Consider the following 20,664-nt stretch of genomic DNA (forward strand, 5'->3'; position numbering starts at 1 on the left):
ATCCTGGAGTGTGCAAGTGCTTTGCTTGAGTTTTACATCTTAGCTTATAAAAAGTTTTACCTACATAATTGTGAGATATCCTTGTATAAAATATTTGCATTTTTTTGTCATCTACAGTTTTCAGTTTAAAACATTACCTACTGATAAATATGTTTATTTATCTATCAGGGTTGGTTATTTAATTTTTTAAAATTACTTTTTATGTCATTATAAATAGGAGTAACATTTTCCAAAACATAATTTGTAGAATCTTAGGTTGATAACTTGGAACAGAACTGTAACTTGTGTTCTTTCTGCCAGTGCTTCACAGTCTGATCTGTTTTCCCACATGTTTATCGCAGGCATGAAGAAGATGCACTAGGTTTTTTCAAGGTCATATAAATGATGTTTTTCCATTGGTGCAAATCTTGGAATTCCTTTTTTTTTTTTTTTTTTTTTTTTTTTTTTTTTTTTTAAATAGAGGAAAAAAACCCTAAACCCAAGAGGGAACAAAAGTCTCCTCCTAAATATAGCTTTAACTGCAGAAGTGGAGTTTGCCTGCCTGCCTCTGTGTCACCCCCACGCCCCATCCATCCCTTGGGATTTTAAGCTTATGTGAGGATTTTCAGTTTCGGCAAGGTGGTAGGAACAGCAGTAACAACACTCTGAAGGTGCGAGAGTGATAAAAACAGGGACTGTCTTTGTCACGCCCCTGGTGCCTGCATTATTTATGAGGTATTGTAAAGCTGATGCAAGAGAGTGCTGCAGGATAACCCACTGGAGAGTTGGGACTTTCTTGTAAATGTCAGGCGAACCTTATTGGACATGACATTTAGAAAATTATCACTTGTGGTCTTGCATATCCACTCTTTAAATACTTTAATGAGAATTAAATAATTTTATCGTGTATATAACACTTTATCACTCACCCTCTGTAATTCCTCTGTGCTCTCTATCAAGTTTTGGTTTGAAACTGTTGCAATCTGTCAGATTTGCTGCCTGGGGAATTGCACGGTCATGCCCCTTCACAGCTGATCTGCAAAAGAAAATTTGCCATTACTTGAGTCAAACATGAACCAGTAACAGCATTTCACATAAAATATAAAATGTGACAACGGACATCAGATGTCTACAGAGAGGAAAAAGCACAAGATGCAGAAAGGGGCAACAACCAATTCCCTTCCTTTATTCTTGCTCTTGCGTGCTGCTGATGGAAATTCTCAAGGGTACGATGCAAAAGAAATGCAGTTGTAGTGTGCTAGAAAAGGTGTACAGCGTTTCAGAGATAGTCGTTACCCAATGACACTTTGTATATCAAAGGATGAGGATAAATCTTAAACCTTTGGAAGTGTATTATAAGTGTATTTTGTTAATGCTTTGAACAAAGAACTGGCTCAGAATCTAGCACAGGAAGAAGCAATAAGAAGTCAGGGACCAATAATCCGAAGTAGTGCAATTTTGGGATGCCTTGGAGAAGGCGGTCACATTTTGTGTGTGATGTACACGGCTGTTGTGCATTTCTGAAACGGAAAAAGAGTAGTTGAAGATACATAATATTTAGCCTTCACTGAAGTATGCTGCTGGTTATTTATTCCTGTACTAAGTTGCTCGGGAAGAAGACTTCAGTATTCCAGAGAACCATCACCATGCTGCACTCCTTCATATAGTGTGCGTTCTGCTTACAATTATTTTATTTGAGAGCTACTAGTGCCCACAGGTCCATTGAATCTGGACTCAGCTATGCTTGGTGCTGCATAAATGCACATAAAATGGTCTTTTTCCAGATCTGTATGTCTCTTGATCAGTAGTGTCTTTCTGTCTCACTAGAGATAGTTCAGTTAATTTAGTATTCCTATTATGCATGAAATAGAATATATTAGTCTACCTGATCACAGAAGAAACACGGATACTTTTATTGATGCTCTGGCTATCTTTTAGAAAGGGGAAACAGATTACCTTATTGTTGTTAATAGTGTGTACAATAATGAATGTTTACAAGATTTTTTTTTCATGATCTTTTGTTACTTAAGGCAAAATATTTGAGACATTTGTTGTTTTGAGGCATTAAATATGTTTTGCAAGGTAATTAAGGAGATTAATGCTAATTATAATTGGTGTCCATTCAAAAATGTCAAACCTATTTAAGCATATTTTTCATAATAGTTGTTAATTAGTGAACTGCATTGAAGTTTACATACAGAGAGGAGTTAAAAGCTAATCGGAAGAAAAGTCATGCTGCTGCAGATCTGGAAGACATGAACAACCTGCAGCTGACTTAACACAAGTCCAGGAATGAGCCAAATATGTTGCTTTTTCACTGATCTTTTATTTATTTCCTCCCACAGTATTTTAAAAAGCAGAAACGGTTAATCCCAGAAAGGACGGTGTGGAAATATTTTGTGCAGTTATGCAGTGCAGTTGAACACATGCACTCCCGCAGGGTGATGCACAGAGGTAACATTAATTCAGTCTCTTTTCACTGAATAATAATATAATGTTCCAATTAGTAAGCGCCTACATTCAAAAACAATTATGCTGATGTTCAGCCAATGCATGTTTAGAGAGGCTGGTGCTTGCAAGATGGATTTCTCCTTCTGTCTCTTTGCCTCATTGTTAAAGGATTCAGTCCGAAGTGAGTGTGGTATTAGGAAGATGAGCTGCTTTGTATTCCAGACACTGATATTAAGTAGAAGTGTCAAACTTGCCATTAGAAAAGTGTCAGAAGTAAAATGCTGAGACTACTGGATACAGTAAGAAATAGTCTTCATTATATTAGCTGTGACCTTAGAGAGTTTAGAAGAGTTTTTCTGTCTTGCAAGCTTTTCTGAAATATTAATACAAATATGTTCCACACTCTCATAACCTGTTCTCTATTTTCATTAATTATTTTTGAATCTCTTGTCTCAGAACTTTTTGTAACTTTGAGCTCTATCCAAAAATTACATTGCTTCTTTCAGTGTAAATGAAATGCTTTGTGAAGGGCTTGACCCAGGAAATGCAAATATCCCAAAAGGCACCAATACCAATCTCTGCTGCTTGTTATTTCCTTTCTCCTTTGAAGTAGTGAATTCTTCACTATTCTTTTCAGGAACATGATAGCATTTTTGCTCCTTTATACATCGCCTGGTGCAGTATCAGTTGTACCTCAATTAGGTCTGTAATTGATGGCTGAAATTTGGAGCCTCACACATTTAGTCTGCTTTAACGTGAGGAAAGAGCCTCACTAACTCAACCCTGACATGACTGTTTGGGAAACTGGGGTTCTAGTAATTTTTACACTGAATGAATAAGCTGGGCTGTGTAGAGCCCAGAATTCATGTATATGTGGGACCTCTGCTTTGGTGTGAGGGGACAATGAGCCATACAGTTTCCTGTAGAAAACGATCATTTCCAAAGAGAAGCAGACTTATTTCTTTGATTTCCATCAGTTAAAGAGGTTGTCTGTATTCTGTTGTGCTGTTTCCTACATTTTCCCTCATTGGTATTTCTTGTGTGCTGGGAAGTATACTCTGATTTTTGTGTATGTGCGGAGCTTTAAGTCTTGGAAGATTCAGTCTATCAAAGCTATAAAGAAACATGGTTCTGCTCGAGCCTCTTTTGTACAGAGAGTGCTCCAGGCTATGTTTCTATTGCAGTAGTAGAACCAAATAACCTTTTGTGGCTTTGACCTTTTACCTTTTTCTTCTTGCAGACATAAAACCAGCCAACGTGTTTATAACAGCCACAGGGGTGGTGAAGCTGGGAGATCTTGGATTAGGACGGTTTTTTAGTTCTAAAACCACTGCAGCACATTCCTTAGGTAAGATGGTACTTGTAGACATTAAGCAAGCACTGCCGTACAGTTGTCAGCTGTGATGTTCAAAATAAGTGGTGTCTGTCCTCTTACTATGACAGAAGCTTGATTCAGTGGATGCATACTGTGTTTTCTGTGATGTGTATTTCAAATACTCTTCATATGAAATTAATAGGGGTTTTTTGTTTTAAAACTCCACTTGATATTTTTTCTGGAAGGTCTGGCTTGGTGAGTGTATGATTTATAGCAAATGTAACAAATGCAGCTTTTCGACTCTAAATAGCAAGTTTGCCTGCACTCTGCTTACTGGAATTAAATGTTACACCACCACCATTTTTAGCAGATGCTGGTCAGCCGTCTTACCCTGAACAGGGGTTGTGACTGTCATCTGAGGTGAGGGAAGTGTTCAAAGCCCTCACGGTTCATCCCTTCCAAAAAGGGACTTCACTTGAAACTCAGCTTAGGCTTTAAAGATCCAAGTTTTCTTAATGTCTTCCACATATCTCAAGGTTGTTTTCCTGCTCTTCTATGGGTGCAGCTAATTGTTCTTGCCAAAGCATAGTACCTTGCTTCTATTGTTATTGAATTGTATCCTGTTTCCAGACTCTCCTACTTGCGATCACTCTGAGTTTTTTATTCTGTACACTGGTGTGCTTTGGTTCATCCCAGCTTGTTATCCACAAAGTCAGTAGCATAGCCACAGTCCCCCATGTTAATGCCTGTGTTGAACAGAACTAGAGCTATTGGCTGTCTCGCAGGACTTCACTTGAAGTAGCCTTCTACTTGGTCGGAAAAGCAGTGCACTGTCAAATTTTGCATCCATTAGAGTAGTTTCATTTAGACAGATTTAACAGTTTGCTTGTAAGTAGTTATATGAGCCTTTGATAAAAGCATTGAAGTTGTAATACATCCGTTGCTTCTGTTTCTCTCCCTCTGAAGCCTCTTACCCTATCATGGGAAAAAAGTTACCATTTGTCATGATGTTTTGTGGACCAGTCATAATGATGATGATTCATTTCTTGTTATTTTTTCTGTGTTTTACAAGTAGCATGATTATACCTCCAGCATTTTTCTGGGAATTGAAATTAAGTTGACTGGTTTAAAGCATCTGGGTTCTTCTCTCCCTCATTTTTACTGTTAGCATTAATTACAATGCTATAGAAAAGTATACAGTATATACAGTTCATTCTTTAAGTCTTACAGTATAAAGTATTTCATAACTGTGTCTGTAACCTCGAGAGGTGGCTGGTTTCTGTTTTTATTAATGGGTCTCAATTTTTTGAGTCACAAAGGTACTTCTGTGTTACAGCAGTGGAGGAACTTTGGCTTTTAGTGCAGTATTTAAGCTCTTTCACATTTAGCTCTCAGTTGATTTTGGAACACATGACATTTGTTTCACTATGTGTCTTTGTGCAGTTTCCTCCACTGAGTGTGAGTCTTGCTCAGTTGTTTCTTATGTGTATACAAACTTAATTCATAATAGTTGCCAACAACACTGGGGCTTCTCGGTGCACAAGAAAGGAACACACATGCCCTATTTTGTGTGTGCTTAAAAAAAAAAAAGAGGCATTTCTACAGTTTACTTTCAGAAAATATTAAGAGATTTCCCTTTGCATCAAAAACTGTCTTAGGGTATATACACACTATACTTAATAGATTAAAATAAATCCTCTTCACAGAAAGTTACAATCACATCATCTGAACAGGCACAAATATGGTCATGTCTAATTATATGATCTTACCTAGTTTGACTGCTGCACTTATTATATTAATAAGAATAAATTGGGGATTGGAAACTGGCTGCACATGTAAGCCAGGCTTGTGACCTTTACCAGGGTTGCTCTCTCTTAATTGAGAAAGCTCATGTAGGAAGAGCTAAGCCTCTTCTGCATGAACCTTGCCCTTCCTCAAATCAACAGCATCCTGGAAACAGGTGAATAAGGTGCAAAACACAAAGGGAGCAGCAGTGAGTGATACTGGAGGCAGTGTGTTGTGTTGTGGGAGGGACGGACACACCACCATTTCCAGTGGTTCTTGTATCCAAGTAAAAAGAACATTTTAACAATCAAAAAATAAGCAGGCTTAAAGCTGGGGGGGGGGGCAGGGGTGGTAATTTGCCAGACATACAGGTTTTGTAGCAGCAGGAAATCTACTGATCTTGGTTTTGGTTTAATTAAGACATTTGTTTAAGTAGCTGTGAGGGATGAACACCCTGCAAACCAGAGTGTGGTACCCACGCGGACACAGGCTGCGATGCCGGGCACTTCCCGGAGCCGCGTTGCCCTGGCAACCGCCCTGAACCATCATTTCTCTGGCTGCTGACCCATGAATTGAATGCGTGGCTTATGCAAATATATTCATCTAATTTTTTTTTTCTTTCGTTGTATTTGCTAGCATCAGACTGGCATAAAAGGGCATTAGGCAGTACCACGACCCGTCTGACAGGTGTACCACCGGGCTGCGGCAGCGCGGCTGCCGCCGTGTCAGGAATGGGAGCCGTAATTAGAGCAAGGAACAGAATGAACGTCAGATGAATTACCAGGCAGCAGATCATATTTGTCAGGAAGGATTGCATACATAAAAATTAAGTGACAGTACATGCCGGGGTAATGAAAGAAAAATGAAAGATTTGCCCGTACACAGCTCGTGAGATGCAGGCGAGTGCCTTGCTCGGAGCAGCGGCAGGATGCCTGACTGGCAGCATGGCCGGTCGGGAGCATCGCCGGGGCACCCGGCGATCGTGAGGCAGGGAAAGCCTTGGCCCCTGGAAAACCTCCATGGCCACATCTGCGAGAGGGGAAACATGGACACCTCCTGTCTCCCTAAGTAACAAAACTGTGTTAGGAAAGGCAGCAGTATTGTGGGATGGGTGATAAACACCAGAAACCAGCTGGGGGTGGAGGGTGTGGGTAAATTCACCAGGTGGCACCTCTTCTGCCACTGTCCCTTTTCCCTGTATGACTTGTGAGAGAAGCTGGGAGATACTTTTCCATAGGGGAGAGCTCTTCATGCACAAGTTTTCCAGTAAAACTCATGTTTTAAAGGTAATGAGTGTAGCTAAGGTGAATTTTACTACTTACTACAATATGGTGGCTTACCATCCTTCCTTCCCTAATTTAAGCTCCCCTGTAGCAGAAGGTCCAGGATTTAGTTTAATGGAGATGGACTTGCGTATCACAGAAACTTCATTGTATTAGGGGGTGTAGGAGGGAAGGGGGGGGGCAAGTCAGCATGAAGTGAGGAGGAATGCTCCTCGCCCCACTTTCTTTATTTATTTTCAGTATTGCTTACGATTTTCTTGAAAAACTTTTACAGCCTGTTCTTTGCAGTTCACAATGCGAGCATTTTACTACATTCATAGTCTTTTTTTTTTTCTTTTTTTTTCATTTGTGTAGTTATTTTTTTCCCCAGAGGAGCCATATGATACCTGTTTGACAGGCTATTTCACTACAGAAAATGACTATACTTAACCCAGGGCTTTGCACCTGGTAATGATGAAATGACACCTGGGTGCTGGAGTTTGGGGGTGTGACACCATGTAGTTTGGGTTGATTTTATAGTACTGGTGTGTGATGTGCTTCCAGGTGTCATCTCTTTCATCCAACGTTTAATAGGGCTAGGAGTATTTTTTTTGTGTTTTTAATATTTGATCGTGTTCATTATTTATTTTTTTGATCTCTGAGGTGGGCATTCAGAGGAATATCTTGTCAGTTAAGGCTATTCTGATATGCTTGTTAGAAAGTTTAAGTCATTAACTTTGCTATAAAACCTAATTAGTTATAAGACAAAAATTATAAATAGCAGACCATATTTTAAAACTGCGTAGACTTTGGATAACTTAACAGTAAGCTGGTAGATGTTGTTTTACTAGGAGCTGTAATAAATATAGAGAATTTCCATTAATATTAAAATCGATAACTTTATTGTGAACTGATACAATGGCCATTTTTAGCCAAATAAACTTGGCATTATCCAAAGTTTCTGATTAGCTTTACATTTTGAAGAAAAAAGAGAAAAGAAAAGAAAAAAAAAAAAAAAACCCAAACCAAAAACCTAAAGAACAATTTTACACAGAATAGTCTTGTTTTCGAGCAGATGATTTATTATTTATTCTTGGACAAGAATAAACTTGGAGCAGATTTTCCTTTTGGGGGATGCATGTAAGTCAAAGCTTCCCAGTTTAGAACATGCAAATAGCCGTGGATTGGAATACGTGGGGTGTTACACGTTCATTCTGGTTTCATGTTGGATATGAGGGCGAACAGGGAGTAACTGCAGTCATGAGAAGAGCTCTTTTACAAATGGAGTATTTGTCTTTCTTTTTTTCCTTTTTTCTTCTCCTTGCCAAGCCAGTTTGCCATCTGAAACAAAATCACAGTACTTCAAGGGGCTAGTCAGCAGTACTTGTTAAGAAAAAAATGGACAATAGAAATCTGCTTAAAATTTCAACAGCTAATATTCTGTGCATTTTGAGAAATTTTGGCCTTTTGGTCTGTGTCTGTAGTACAGTATTTGTGGAAGAAAAGATTGCTGCAGAATTACTGAAGGTATATTGTACTTCCTACATGTAAACAACAACAACAAAAAAACCAAAAAACCCGAAAACTATAAGGACTTTGGTAGGGTTGTGTATGTAATTAAATACTAATAAGAAAAAAAGAGAGCTTAGAGCAACAGGTCTTGTAAAAACAGCTGACATATTATGCACAAAATATTTATTGTCTTATAAGAATAAGTAGATTTAATGTCCGTTGTGTCCCGTCCCCCGTCCCCCCCCCCCCCCCCAACAACAACAACAATTACTGGGGGTACCTCACACTGAGATTTAAAGGAATTTAAAGTATATTTTAGTGCCTTTGACCACTGTTTCACTTTAGCTAATTCCCAAATTCTCCTTTTGGGAAAAGACCTCAGCCGCCTTCTTGGAAATATATCCCAAGTAATGCAAACGTTTAGAAACTGGTACTTATGAACTAGACTCCTTTTAAATGATCCTGTAAATTTTTCTTGGTCACCTACAAGCATGTCTGGAGAGATGAGACAGGTGAAAGTTGTGGACTTTCATGTTCAAGTAGAATTGCTTCCCTGCTGTGTTTGCACCAGCAGATACTGTTAAAACATACTAAAATATTTTTCTCACTTGTGTGTATGTTCATGGAATATGTAATAGTGTGCCTTACATGTTAAAATTAAGCTAATAGTTCTGGAAATAATGATTATTTTAAAAAACGGGTGGTTTTTTGTTATTTGTGGATGGCATCTCAGGTTTTTGAGCATAGTTCTTTGCCTTTTTCATTTGTAATGAGCATGTTTCAAAAATAGCAAGTATTTCAAAACATTGCAAAGTTTGTTTTGACAGGAGTGGAACATCTCTAGAACGAAGGAATGCTTTAATCAGTATTACCCCTTTGAGGCCCACGTTGCGCTCTGATATCTCTTGGTTTGAAACTGGGAATACTCTGTAAAGATACAATAAAGGTCAGAATTTGTTAGGTTCTTTCATATTCAGAACTCTGTTCCCTGCTGTGAGAAAGAAAAGTGATAGATTCAGAAACACTGTTCAGCTCAGTATTAAAGATTAGCTGGAAGGTGCTGGTGAAGGCAGAACAATAAAAGCTTGCCTTATTACTTGTTCTTGTAGTTTGCTACCCAGTATGTCTATGGAGTTTGATTAATTTCAAGAGATGCTTATTTTTTATAGCATTTAAAAAACCACAACATACAGAGCCTATTAAAATATTTGGAAATACTCTGCACTGATTTCAGTCTAATGACAACCTGCCTAAAGGTGTAGGAGAACCACTGCTGCAAGAAACTTGTCTGTGGTACATTAAATTCAGTGAATGAGACTCTGATAGAGCCTCCTAAAAGTATGAATCTGATTTACTCTTGTTTCTGCCTATGAGCAGCTAAGGATGAATTTCACAGGAAGCATTGATCCCTGGCTGAACTGTATTTGCACAGGGAGAAGCTCTGTATAGAAGATGATAATCCTGTGTGTGACGGTACTAATAACCCAGCCACTGTCACTTTCACAACAAAACAACTCCTCTGATTCAAGCTGAAAAACGTTTTCAAAATGGGTAAGCATGATCTTCCCTGTGTAGTGAAAGACTTGCTGAGTTCAGAAGTAACATAGTTCTTTACTTGGGTGTTTCTGTGGCAGATGTGGGAATTCGGCTCAGAGTACCTATGCACACTAGTTGCTGTAGTTGCACAGGTAGTTTTTTTTAATTCAGGCTATATATGAGAAGAAAGGAATTTTAATTTTATTTCTGAAATAACTTTGCTGCCTTTGCATGTGTGTTTTCCTGGTGAAACAAGAGACTCTGCTCCTGATCTAAATGGGAATAATAAGCATTTCCCTAACTTGGGTGTTGCAGATATCCCAGAGTTGTTCTGGTCTGTGTGGGTGTTGTAGCTCTGCACACAGACAGTGCTGGGGAGAGTAGGAAGAAATGTTGTTTTGGTATCACTGAAGTAGACTGATACTCAAGTGAAGTGTTTTGACTTTCAGGAATAGAATGGGAAGATGCTTACTTAGTCATAATCTTCTCTATGGTTTTGCAACCTTTATAACTTTAAAGGCATTATTCTACCACCTGATGATTAATACTGAATCTGAACAGTATTTTGTATTTTCAGCAGGACAAATGCCAAAGAAAGTTTCTGATTAATAGTCTCCGATTAGACTATTCTTGTCAAATTGACTAATGTAATGCAATGGTGAGCCCTGACTGATTGCACTGGAAGCCTTGTGCGGTTTTCTAGAAGATGCTCATTACAGGAGATTCCTACGTAATGTTGGACAGGCCCTAAAGAGAATTGGGCTTGTCAGTCTTTTATCATGACAGTTATTTAAAAATTAATGCATCAGTTTTGAAACGCAGAGACCTGCTTGTTCGTACATTTGCTGACAACACTACAGTAATGATAGGTAAATGTGCAAGGTAGACTTCGTAAAATCAGCTCAGGCATGGACTGCTCCACAGACCTATTAATATAATGGAACAGACTAATGCACAGAAAATCAAATACGGACTATAATGCACTCATCCGTATTATAAACCCTGTCATTCTGCTTTGATCGAAGGTCGTTTTAAGGCATTATCTGAAACGACAGTTTTAGCCTACGAAGCAGACCCCTGCTAACGTGGAAGGCAAGGCCATAACTTTAGAGCCCACACGTTATTATTTGCTCTGAGCTTGTCATGCAGTGACCCAGAATAACTGATCGCAAGAACAGCTATGGCTGGAGGCCGTCCCTGGCACCAGGACTCTGAAGCACGAAGACTTCGGGGAGCAAGAGTGGGAATGATCTTTGTGTTCCCTCCTGCCCACTGTGTGCTGCTGTCCGCCTGTGCTCAGCTCCTTTACCCGCTGTCACTGAAGTGCTAGCACGTCTTCTGCTTCAGCTGCTCTGGTAGCTTTCCTGGCAGATTTGAGAAAAGCAGCAGCATTGAGAAGTTGAAGGTAGGGAAGTGCCTTACACACTGGTGCTCAGTGGGGACTTCCAAAACTGTCTTCAAAAACTTCACATAATGAATCACTGTTTCTTCTGCAGCTGCATATTTTTAAGCAGGAAAATGAATCAGCGCTATTTCCAACCAAGTCAGTTCTTGTACAGAAATCTGGCAAATGTGTGGGAATTACTTGGAGAGCTGTGCTGTCCATTGTGTGCATCTTGCATGCACATGGGAGATATCCATGGAAAGCCTTGTTGGGCTCTTTGAATGAGTCCTGCCTGCTCTTGGTGTTCTGTGAAGTTACTCTGTGCAGTCTGTTAAAAATTATTAACTATTAACAAAACTCTTGTCTCATCCATACATAGAGGCCTTTCACTGGCAATTAAAACCAGCCAGATCTGGGACATTGTCGGTTTGGCATGCTCCTAGGCTGGATGTGGTATTACTGAGCATGGAAATATAATAATCTCCATGTGTTCTTTTTCCTGTGTCATAGTTTGTATAGAATTTGCAAAAATGTAATTTCTCATTAGGGTACTCTTCACATTGAAAGTGAAGTAATTTCTTATTTGAATGACCTGCAAGCACAAACTGAGTTTATCATACAGGGCAGCTGATTAGTGAAAGTCCTGGGGGACCAAATAAATGAACCAGTCAGGGCAGTGGTCCCCTTCCTTGGTTACTTGTTCTATTTCGGTAAGTAGAGTTTTATATACATGTTCCTGTAACGTCTTACATTTCACACTGATGCCATAGGATTAATTTCACACTATATGCTACATTTCTGAATAGCTCTGAGTAAAAATCATTGAAGTTCAGTAGACTCAAGGTTTGGGTCTATAAATGTGTGATGAAAATATAGAATAAAGATTGAAGGGTGTTGGTTTGAGGGGTGGGGGGTGTTTTTGGAGGTAAGCTGCCTAGTTTTCAACCTAGAGAAAGAAAATGTCTTGAGTATTTAAAGTGGAGTAGCTGGTGCAACATGACCCCAGTTTATCCCACAGAAAACTTAGGGCTTCAGAACACTGATACAGTAGTGACTTTAGTAATGGAGTAAACTGGGAGGATCTGGTGCATATGGCATCTGTACTTCCAGCAAGACCTACATAAGGGAGGGGTTTTTGTATTTCTCCAATTTGAGGCTTCTGTTAGGATGCTGATGTACTGAGAATGAGTGTTGTCTGGCTCCTCAGGTGCTACTCTCCATCTAACTGTTCCTCTGTGTCTTGGTTTATATACATGTTGTGAATTCTTTGGGGCAGTAGACATCTTTTTGTCCTGTGAGGACAGGCCTTACATGGTGCCTGTATCAAAGGGATCCTGGCCCGTGTTTAGGTTTTCTGGATGGCAGAGGAATGCAGTTAAGATTTGAACTCGCATACATAGTGTGACGTGGTCTAAGCTAGAGGGACCCCAAAGTGATTTTGCTCAGATACCGCACTGACAGCAGCAGCTTTGTGCTGGGTCATCTGTGCACTTGGTGGGGGTTGATTTTTGCCTTTTGGGAAGCTGTTGCTTTCTGCCCCAGAACTCATTTGTTTCCTACAGTGTGCAGACCCCACCTTAGGAACACTGGGGTAACATGGTGGCTGTTCTTCCCCCTCCACCTCTAACACCATCCTTCATCTGCTTATTAGTCTTCAAGCTGCCTGCAGTCAGCATTTCAAATGGAGAAATTGTAAACTGAATGTTACAGGCAAATTAAACATTTGCCATCTTGTGAGGGAAGGTCTTTAATTAGGAGAAGGGTATACTGGAATGCCAAAAGCAAAAAAAAAAAAAAAAAAAAAAAAATTGACAGGGGATGGGCAAGTAGGGGAAGCAGGAGAAAAGAGAGCATATAAAGTCCTTGGATGTTTTAATAAATGATGTATCTGAGGATTATTTGATGTAGTTGAGACTGCCAGGATGTCTTGTGTTTTCAGTACCACAACTGAAACTTATTTAGGATTTAAAAAAGAACCTTTTTAAGGTAAGGAATTTATTAATAATTTCCTGTAACTTCTGTCCAAAATGCTGGAGTAAATTTCTTTTGATAAAATACAGACTTCTGGAAGTACATAGAAATCCCACAGCTTCTGATGTGACTGCAAGTTTGAGCAGCGTTTTAAAGTTTGGAATGATTATTTCGGTTCTTTCAGAAAGTTTTTGAATACCTGTCTGGTGCTGGGCTTGTTACTTCCATTTCTCTGCTGCAGTAAATGGTCTCCTGAACTCTTAAAAAGGGTACCCCGTCATATCTGGAGCCGCTCTGTCACACTGCTAGTGCAGTGTGTGTCAGGTGAACGTTCAATTGATGTGCTGTCACGGGAGTCTTGTTTTAGCAGAGCACATTCATGACATCTAACTTGCAGTTTCAATGTGGTTGAGTGAATCAAAGGAGGATGATCCTTTACAATTGCTCTGTCCGTCTGAGACACTCTGAAGGTACTTGGAAGACTGGAAGGGGAAGAAAACGTTCCCTCAAGTTTAAAAAATGAAGACATTTTCGGTAATGTTCACCAGTCCTTTGGCTCTATATGTGATGATGTATTTGGTTCTATGCCTTCGAAACCATTATTTGTTTCCAGATTTTTTTGCCGATCTCTTCTAATTATCTATTCGTGCTCAACCTAATCCTTGAATGAAGTCAAACTTCTGTGTAATACAGGTTGCACAGTCACTTTTTGAGACAATAACTCCTTGTTTGTTTGTTTGTTTGTTTTTTACAGTGGGAACTCCATACTATATGTCCCCAGAAAGAATACATGAAAATGGCTATAACTTTAAATCTGATATCTGGTCTTTGGGCTGTTTATTGTATGAGGCAAGTATCTTCTAACTTTTTTTTCTCAGGTTTGTCTTAACCACACAATATGGTACAGGAGTTGAGTTGGTCAGACTTACTTTAATTGTTGAGAAACCTTATGAAAAGTTAACTCTTTTTGTGCTCCTCATGTGCTTTTTGAGCAGGAGCAACAAAGGGATTGTGCCATACAGCACAGTACTTACATAAAGTTAATTTAGTAGGTCACAGTAGATGTTGAGGATATAGATCTGAACAAGCTAGCTTACTGCATTATTTCTTCCTACTGTGAGCAGAGTTGTTAGGGCAGCATATTCATAGTTTCTCCTGAGTACTGCATTTGTTTTAAAAATAGAAAATTCATTTGAATCTAAGCTACTGGTTTGTTAAACTGAGTTCTGACCAATTGGAGTATATTAATTTTGGGAGCTTTCAATAAAGAAAAATAGAGTTTTTATGTAATGTGAAATCAGTTCCTCTAACTTTATTAGGCTATAGATGGAATTTTTTCTAATTGTACATTGTCTTCTAGCCAAACGCACAAATACAAAGCAGGCACACTTTGTATGAGCTACACGCTTAGTGTGCAACTTTTTCTTAAAAGCTATTACATCTATTTTGAAAACAAGCGCCATGATTTTGTAACAGTACTTTGAGTTTTCTGATTTCATTTTTAGCAGGGATCAAAGGGTATTGAACAGTCTTGTACTCATTTATAATCTAATCTTAATCTTTTTTTAGATGTATGCATCTTTGAATTCAAGTGAAAGTGCATGTCAACATTTAGAAGGTTTTTGTCCCAGCCCAGAGAATTAAAAATCCCTGGGATTATTTAGCAATAAGAATATTGCTCACATCCTCTTTGGATAATAAATTATGTGAACTGATGACATTTTGCTTCTCACTACAATGTCTCATAAACACATGGAATTAGAGACTAAACAGAGATGTAATTTATTTTGTGAGCACATCAGATGTGGAAAGTACTATAGTTAAGCATGTACTTCAGCTAGTTGATTAAACAAACCATTTAGGACAAGATGGTATAAAAGTAAATTTTCCCATAACATTGGTTTTCCCAGCAGGAGTTCAGTGCTTGTCACTGTTACGTACTTTGGGGAAGAACACTCATCTAATACAACTAAATGCTTGTTCAGCGAGGTAACCCACTGTTGTTGGTGTGTTACCAGGCCCTGAGTCATACACTTCAATAGGTGCTGATTTATTGTTGGCCGAGTGTGAAAGTGCCATGTGGTGTGCATCTTCAGTGAGAGAGATTGGTGCTGGGAACTCAGTGAAATAAATCGATAAAATCCTGCTGAAGGGACTTAAGCAGTCTTGGGGGTTCGACTCCAACAGCCCTTTGCTTCTCACATGTGAGACAGATGCTGGCCCAGCTGGCCCAGATACAGTTACGGACTTGAGTGTGGTCCAAAAAATGCTCTTGAGGGGGGGGAAACCTACAACTGTCCATTCTCTTTATACTCCTACCAGTGTCCATCCAAAGACTGTATCTCCGCAGTGCTTCAGACAGCCTGCTCACAACTGCTGACTGTCCTGTACACTTGACATGGCATAGAGTTAAAGGAGGATCTAAGGAAAAATTAATCTAAGGAAAATAAATCTAAAGAAAAAGATTTATCTGGGAGTCCGGCATAAATGTCCCATAAGTCACCATGAGCAGTGTAAAATCCCAGTGTTGGCCTTACGAGTATCAGAGCAAATAGGCAGTAGATCTGCTGAAGGGAAGATCCACTTTGGTGGAGACACTGGAGCCCAACATGGTTGTATCACTGTTTTATTGTTAAAATTCTATGGGATAGGAGGGAGAGGAGGAGTGTAAGACACCCTACTAAGTACTTGATGAAAAATACTTGGAAAATTGTGAGCTTAAATTGAGTGGCTTTGTGCCTATCCTCAAATTCTCATTACCTCTAGTGAAAGAATTCAAGAGACTTTTAATAATTCCCAAAGCAGCAGCAACATACCATTAAAAAGCTGGTATTTTTTTTATAAAGGATGGCTTTGCTTGTAATGCTTCTAATGAGATACTGAAAACTGGAATGGTACAGTACAGCTATATGTACCTGGGTCTGCTGGTGGTGTTTGAAAAGGAATTTGGAGACTCTTCTGTGGGAACAGGGGGAAGGAAGCCTGAGCTCCCAATAATTCATTATGCTGAACAATTCCAGGTGCGCTTCATGTATTGGGCCTAATGGGGAATTCTCAGGTTGAGGCTTAGCTGAGTCGAGGACTTTGGCCCTGCCATGGTGTGTTGGTCTTGCCAAGTCTATCAATAACAGTCAAAGTCGTCTGACTTGGACACTGCTACTCGTTTACTGCTACAGTGTACAGCTTCTCTGTCAGGCTCCTCTGAGTCATTTCTGAGGCTGAGCTCTGCTGGAGATGGGATTCCAGATTTATGCAGAGAGAAATATTTAGCGTTGTGCTAAGATATGTTTTTGTTGCAGGCAATATGGTCCCCTTATGGCACAGTAGTCTTGGTACTCCTTATATTTCAAGAAGCTGACTTAATTGCGCACTAAACATAATTCTCTGGTAGGAGTAGCAGTACTATAGTAACATGAAAGACTTGGCATGTGAAGCGTTTTTAAATTTACTTCCTACGTAGGTAAGCCTTAACTTTGTGAACAGGAGCTGTGAGATCTTGCAAATTCCAAGGAGGACGGGACAGTTACCGATTTTGTGTTCAGTAGATAAACAGCTACTTGACTTTTTAAACTTTCTAGAATTTGGAAATTAAAAATCAAATTCATATGTCTTTGAAGGAGCTGTATTTTATCTTCACTAATTTCTTGTAATGAGAATGTTTTTCCATTTGGCTTAAAAGTAAGGAAGCAATGTTTGTTTGGTTATGAGTCACTTCTGATATTTCTCCACATAGACTGTGTAGATAAGCTGCAGAGAGATTTAATGTACAAATTGCCTTCAGAGACACGCGTGTCCACTGGAATCCACTTAGGGCACATTGAGGGGTTTGGGATGTGATGCCACATAGCACCACTTAACTTTGACATTGATAATCGTACAGTGATTTTTATTAAATCTTATCAATATAGTAGTAACTGTCTTCATCCCTCGCTTCCTGTAGATATCTGTCAGCAAGATAACTTGGAGGGGATAAAAATAAGTTGTTAATTCCCAGAATATAGCTACAAGCAATGACTTTAGCAGTTCTGGCAAGATGATCAATTTAAACACTAACAGTGATTCCTATATATTTTTTTTTAACCAGTCATACTGCATGGTGGTCATTTTAAATGGAGATCTAGCTGTCCTGTGGTAATTGTTCTAATCAAAATGTCAGGAGCAAACCCCAACACAGCATCACAAACTGTAGTTAGTGAGATATTTGGAGCGCCTGTGGTCACGACCCCTGCAGACCTGACTGTTTTAGTCAGAACTTGTGTGCTATCTCTTTCCATTTTAATTCCCTGCATTTACCACCCCAGAAGCCCACAGTATTTACTTCCCGTTCTTCCTCTTTTGCACATGACCACCTAACTAGACTTGGAAAGAAAAATTAATGGGAATTGAAAAATCCCTTTCAATCTTACTGGCATTATTGATGTTTGTATTGAAATCTCGGAGACCTTGTTTAACCCTTGATTGCCTTCTGTGCCTTCCCTAATGCGCCCATTAGTGTTTTTCTTGGAACAACCTTGTGTGCTGGGCTCTCTAGTTTTGTTTTAACTGATTGAAAGCAGTTTGCTATCAATCTCTAATTGGAGATTAGAATCTCTAATTGGAGTCTGTAATCTTTTTCCCCACTGATTTGCCTGTTACTGTTACGACAGTAATGAAGTAATGGCAATACAACTTAAGTTTTTGCCTTCAAAATCTTCCAAAAGGCCACAAGCACAGGGCTGTCAGGGGTTTCGTCCGGCTGTTGGGGCTCTGTTCACAAGCTTGTTGGGTGACTCTTCAACCTCAGGTCTGTAGGGTTTATGAGGAATAGCTTAGCATTACTGCTGATAATAGTGGTGAAACCACAGAGAGGTAAAAATGTGCCTGTTCCCCAACCTGCTGTTTTGTGCAGCTGTTAAAGGCGTAATTCCTTTTCTCACTCAGCCTGCAGCAAAGCATGGTAAATGTCACTAGTGCAGTAGATATCTCAAGCTACGTTACATGAAGCATTACAGACAGAAAACTGAACAAGCCTGGAATTTTTCGAGATGGTTTTGGGAGCTGTGTAGTCAGTTTGTTGTGTCCTTCAGTGTAATTTGGGTACCTCTGTATATTCTGTATTGCTATTTATAAGCCTCTCTGGATATCTGATAAATAACCTCTCGAAAAGCTTCCTGAAAAATATTTTAGTCTGGTGGTACACAAGGAGATAACCTTGGAGTTTTGGCCAGATTATATCTTACTACTTCTCATAATGGCTCAGAACTCATTGCAGAGGGTCTCTTGCCTCTGCATGGCTGTCTTGCGCAAGGTGACCCCCTCCAGCTGAGGTGTGTTTTCACTAATTGCAGCTTAACCAATATGCTTTGCAAATAAGCAAGGAAGAAACATAATAACTTTAAATTATCTAAAAGATACGTTTATGATTTAAACCAAGGATAGCTTATCTTGACATGTCCTGCGTTGCTTAACACTTGGTGTTAATGGTAATGACGTTTTGGTAAGACACCCCTGGCTGCAGCCTGCTCCTGCGGTGCCGGGGGGGGGCAGCTTGGGGATGCCTCTGTGCCAGGCCACCTCCTACTGCTGGAAATCCAGCCCAAACGCAGCATTTCAAAACACTGCCCTAATCAAAACTGCTTGTCTGTCACCAAATCACTAATAATCCATCAATCTTGATTCCTAACTGCAGGATAATAGAGTGGAGGATCTAGTATTGACTTTTTCTAATTCTGCTGGGAGCTTGCTGTGTGTGTCAGCAACAAGACAGCATTCTTCAGATGGCTTTCACAGTGCATGGTAATGAGCAAAAGACTAGTAATCATCAAATAACCCCCTATTAAAGCCATAGTGAGAAGCATCAACTTCAGCTGGCCTCAGTATGAAAAGCTTGCTGATTTGATGCGGCTTGTAACAAAATGGTTTAAAAAGATCTAAACAGAGTGGATAATATCCACAATTATCCAGTGGTGCTTCATTAGAAGGAGGTATTGCTGTGCTGTGCCCCTGACAGGCGGCGAGAGTGACGAGCAGCACTTGAGTAACACCCTGGACTAATAAGCAGATGGGCCTGGCATGGCCAGTGGCCAGGGGTGGGTCTGCTGGGCTTGGGTCCTGGTGTGAGAAGGCAAGAGGGAAGGTGCTTAGCTCATCGGGTGTACCTTTAATAGACACGACTTCAGCCACATTTTGTAAGTTCAAAAATGTCTGTGTTGCTACAGCTGTTTATCTGGGGCTCACATAGTTCAGTGTTTGTGTAGACCTCCTGGTTGAGAACTTGCCGTGTAAATGGTTTTACACACACAAAGATGCAGTTTCCTTCCTGAGACTTAAGTATAATGTAAACGTAACTTTGTAAGGAGTCTGCACGTGCCCTGGAAGGAATTCTTCCCCACCCAGAGCCTTCCGTTATGCTCTCCTTGCTGTGTGAACAGCCTGTTTATCTCAGACTTCTGTCATATTTTTGGAGATGCAAATACTGGATTCGTAAAACAGAATTGAAAGAGGAAAAAGATCAGATTGATTAGGAAAAGTTTCAGTAGTTTGGTTCCCAAATCTGCCTGGGATATGCTTTTCTAAATAGCACATTTCCAGTGGGAGGGGATGTTTGTTTTGCGGTCATTTTGGTTTTGTTTTGGCTTGGGTTTTTTGGTTGGTTTTTTTTTTTTTTTTTTTTTCAAAGGCTAAAGTACATTGCTGATGCTCACAAGGTTCTTCGTATTTTAGGTAGCTAAATGTCCAAAAAGAATCCATTTATTCTTTGTAGCAGTCTATTAAAAATGTACCAGTCGGAGAGAGGAAATTAACTGAATATGGTTGTAACCAAGGAAGTTTGAAACCATGACATGTTATCAAAGACAGAAGAGCTTCTACTTTTTAAAGAGACGACTGTGTGAGAGGTTTTCATAGTCATCTTTGAGCCAGTTGGTTTCTAACTGATTGCCCTACCATCTGAGCATCCTATTTCTTTGGTTGTTTTTTGTTGTTTTTTTTTTTTTTTTTAAAAAGGTACTTTTTTCTGTGTACCTACAGGATTGCCTTTATACACCCAGCATCCCACATCTGAAACATTTTGGGCAGAAAGAATCATGGTGACAGGAAAACAGAGACTTTTCCAGGCTTGGTGCTGCCCAGTGGCTGCGTGCCGTGGTCATGGGTAGCTCTGGTGGGAGGCAGGGAGGCTGGCATTGCAGGCGTGCACTGTAAAGCAGTGTCGGAGCAAGGGCCTGCCAGCTGCCTTGCAGGGACGGCTGGCACTGCCACGTCTTTAATGGGGACAGGGTGCTGCGTGGCAGGAGGAGCTCCACGCTGCTGCTGCGACTCCGCTCGCTCATGCTTGCGTGCGAGGACAGTAAGGTGTTGGGAAGTGTGTGGCAGCACGCCTGGCACCAGCCCCGTGACAGTGTGCAAAACTGCTGTGATCACAGAGCAACCTCGGCTGTGGACAGTCTCGGGGAGCAACATCATCACTTGCTCACTGTCAAAGAACAAAA

At 39.9% G+C, this 20,664-nt stretch overlaps 1 protein-coding gene across 5 annotated transcripts in view; it reads left to right on the forward strand.

The window, feature by feature from the left end:
- The window catches only part of NEK6 (NIMA related kinase 6), a 70,897-nt gene that overhangs the window by 43,948 nt on the left and 6,285 nt on the right, over positions 1-20,664 (forward strand). For all 5 annotated transcript variants that reach the window (XM_029999629.2, XM_029999627.2, XM_029999626.1 and 2 more), the window contains exons 6-8: positions 2,325-2,433; positions 3,671-3,778; positions 13,950-14,044. In XM_029999629.2, coding sequence (XP_029855489.1) covers positions 2,325-2,433; positions 3,671-3,778; positions 13,950-14,044 — 312 coding nt within the window. The remainder of the gene's footprint in view (positions 1-2,324; positions 2,434-3,670; positions 3,779-13,949; positions 14,045-20,664) is intronic.

This window comes from Aquila chrysaetos, chromosome 24 (genome assembly GCF_900496995.4).
Source record: "Aquila chrysaetos chrysaetos chromosome 24, bAquChr1.4, whole genome shotgun sequence".
Taxonomy (NCBI): Eukaryota; Metazoa; Chordata; class Aves; order Accipitriformes; family Accipitridae; genus Aquila; species Aquila chrysaetos.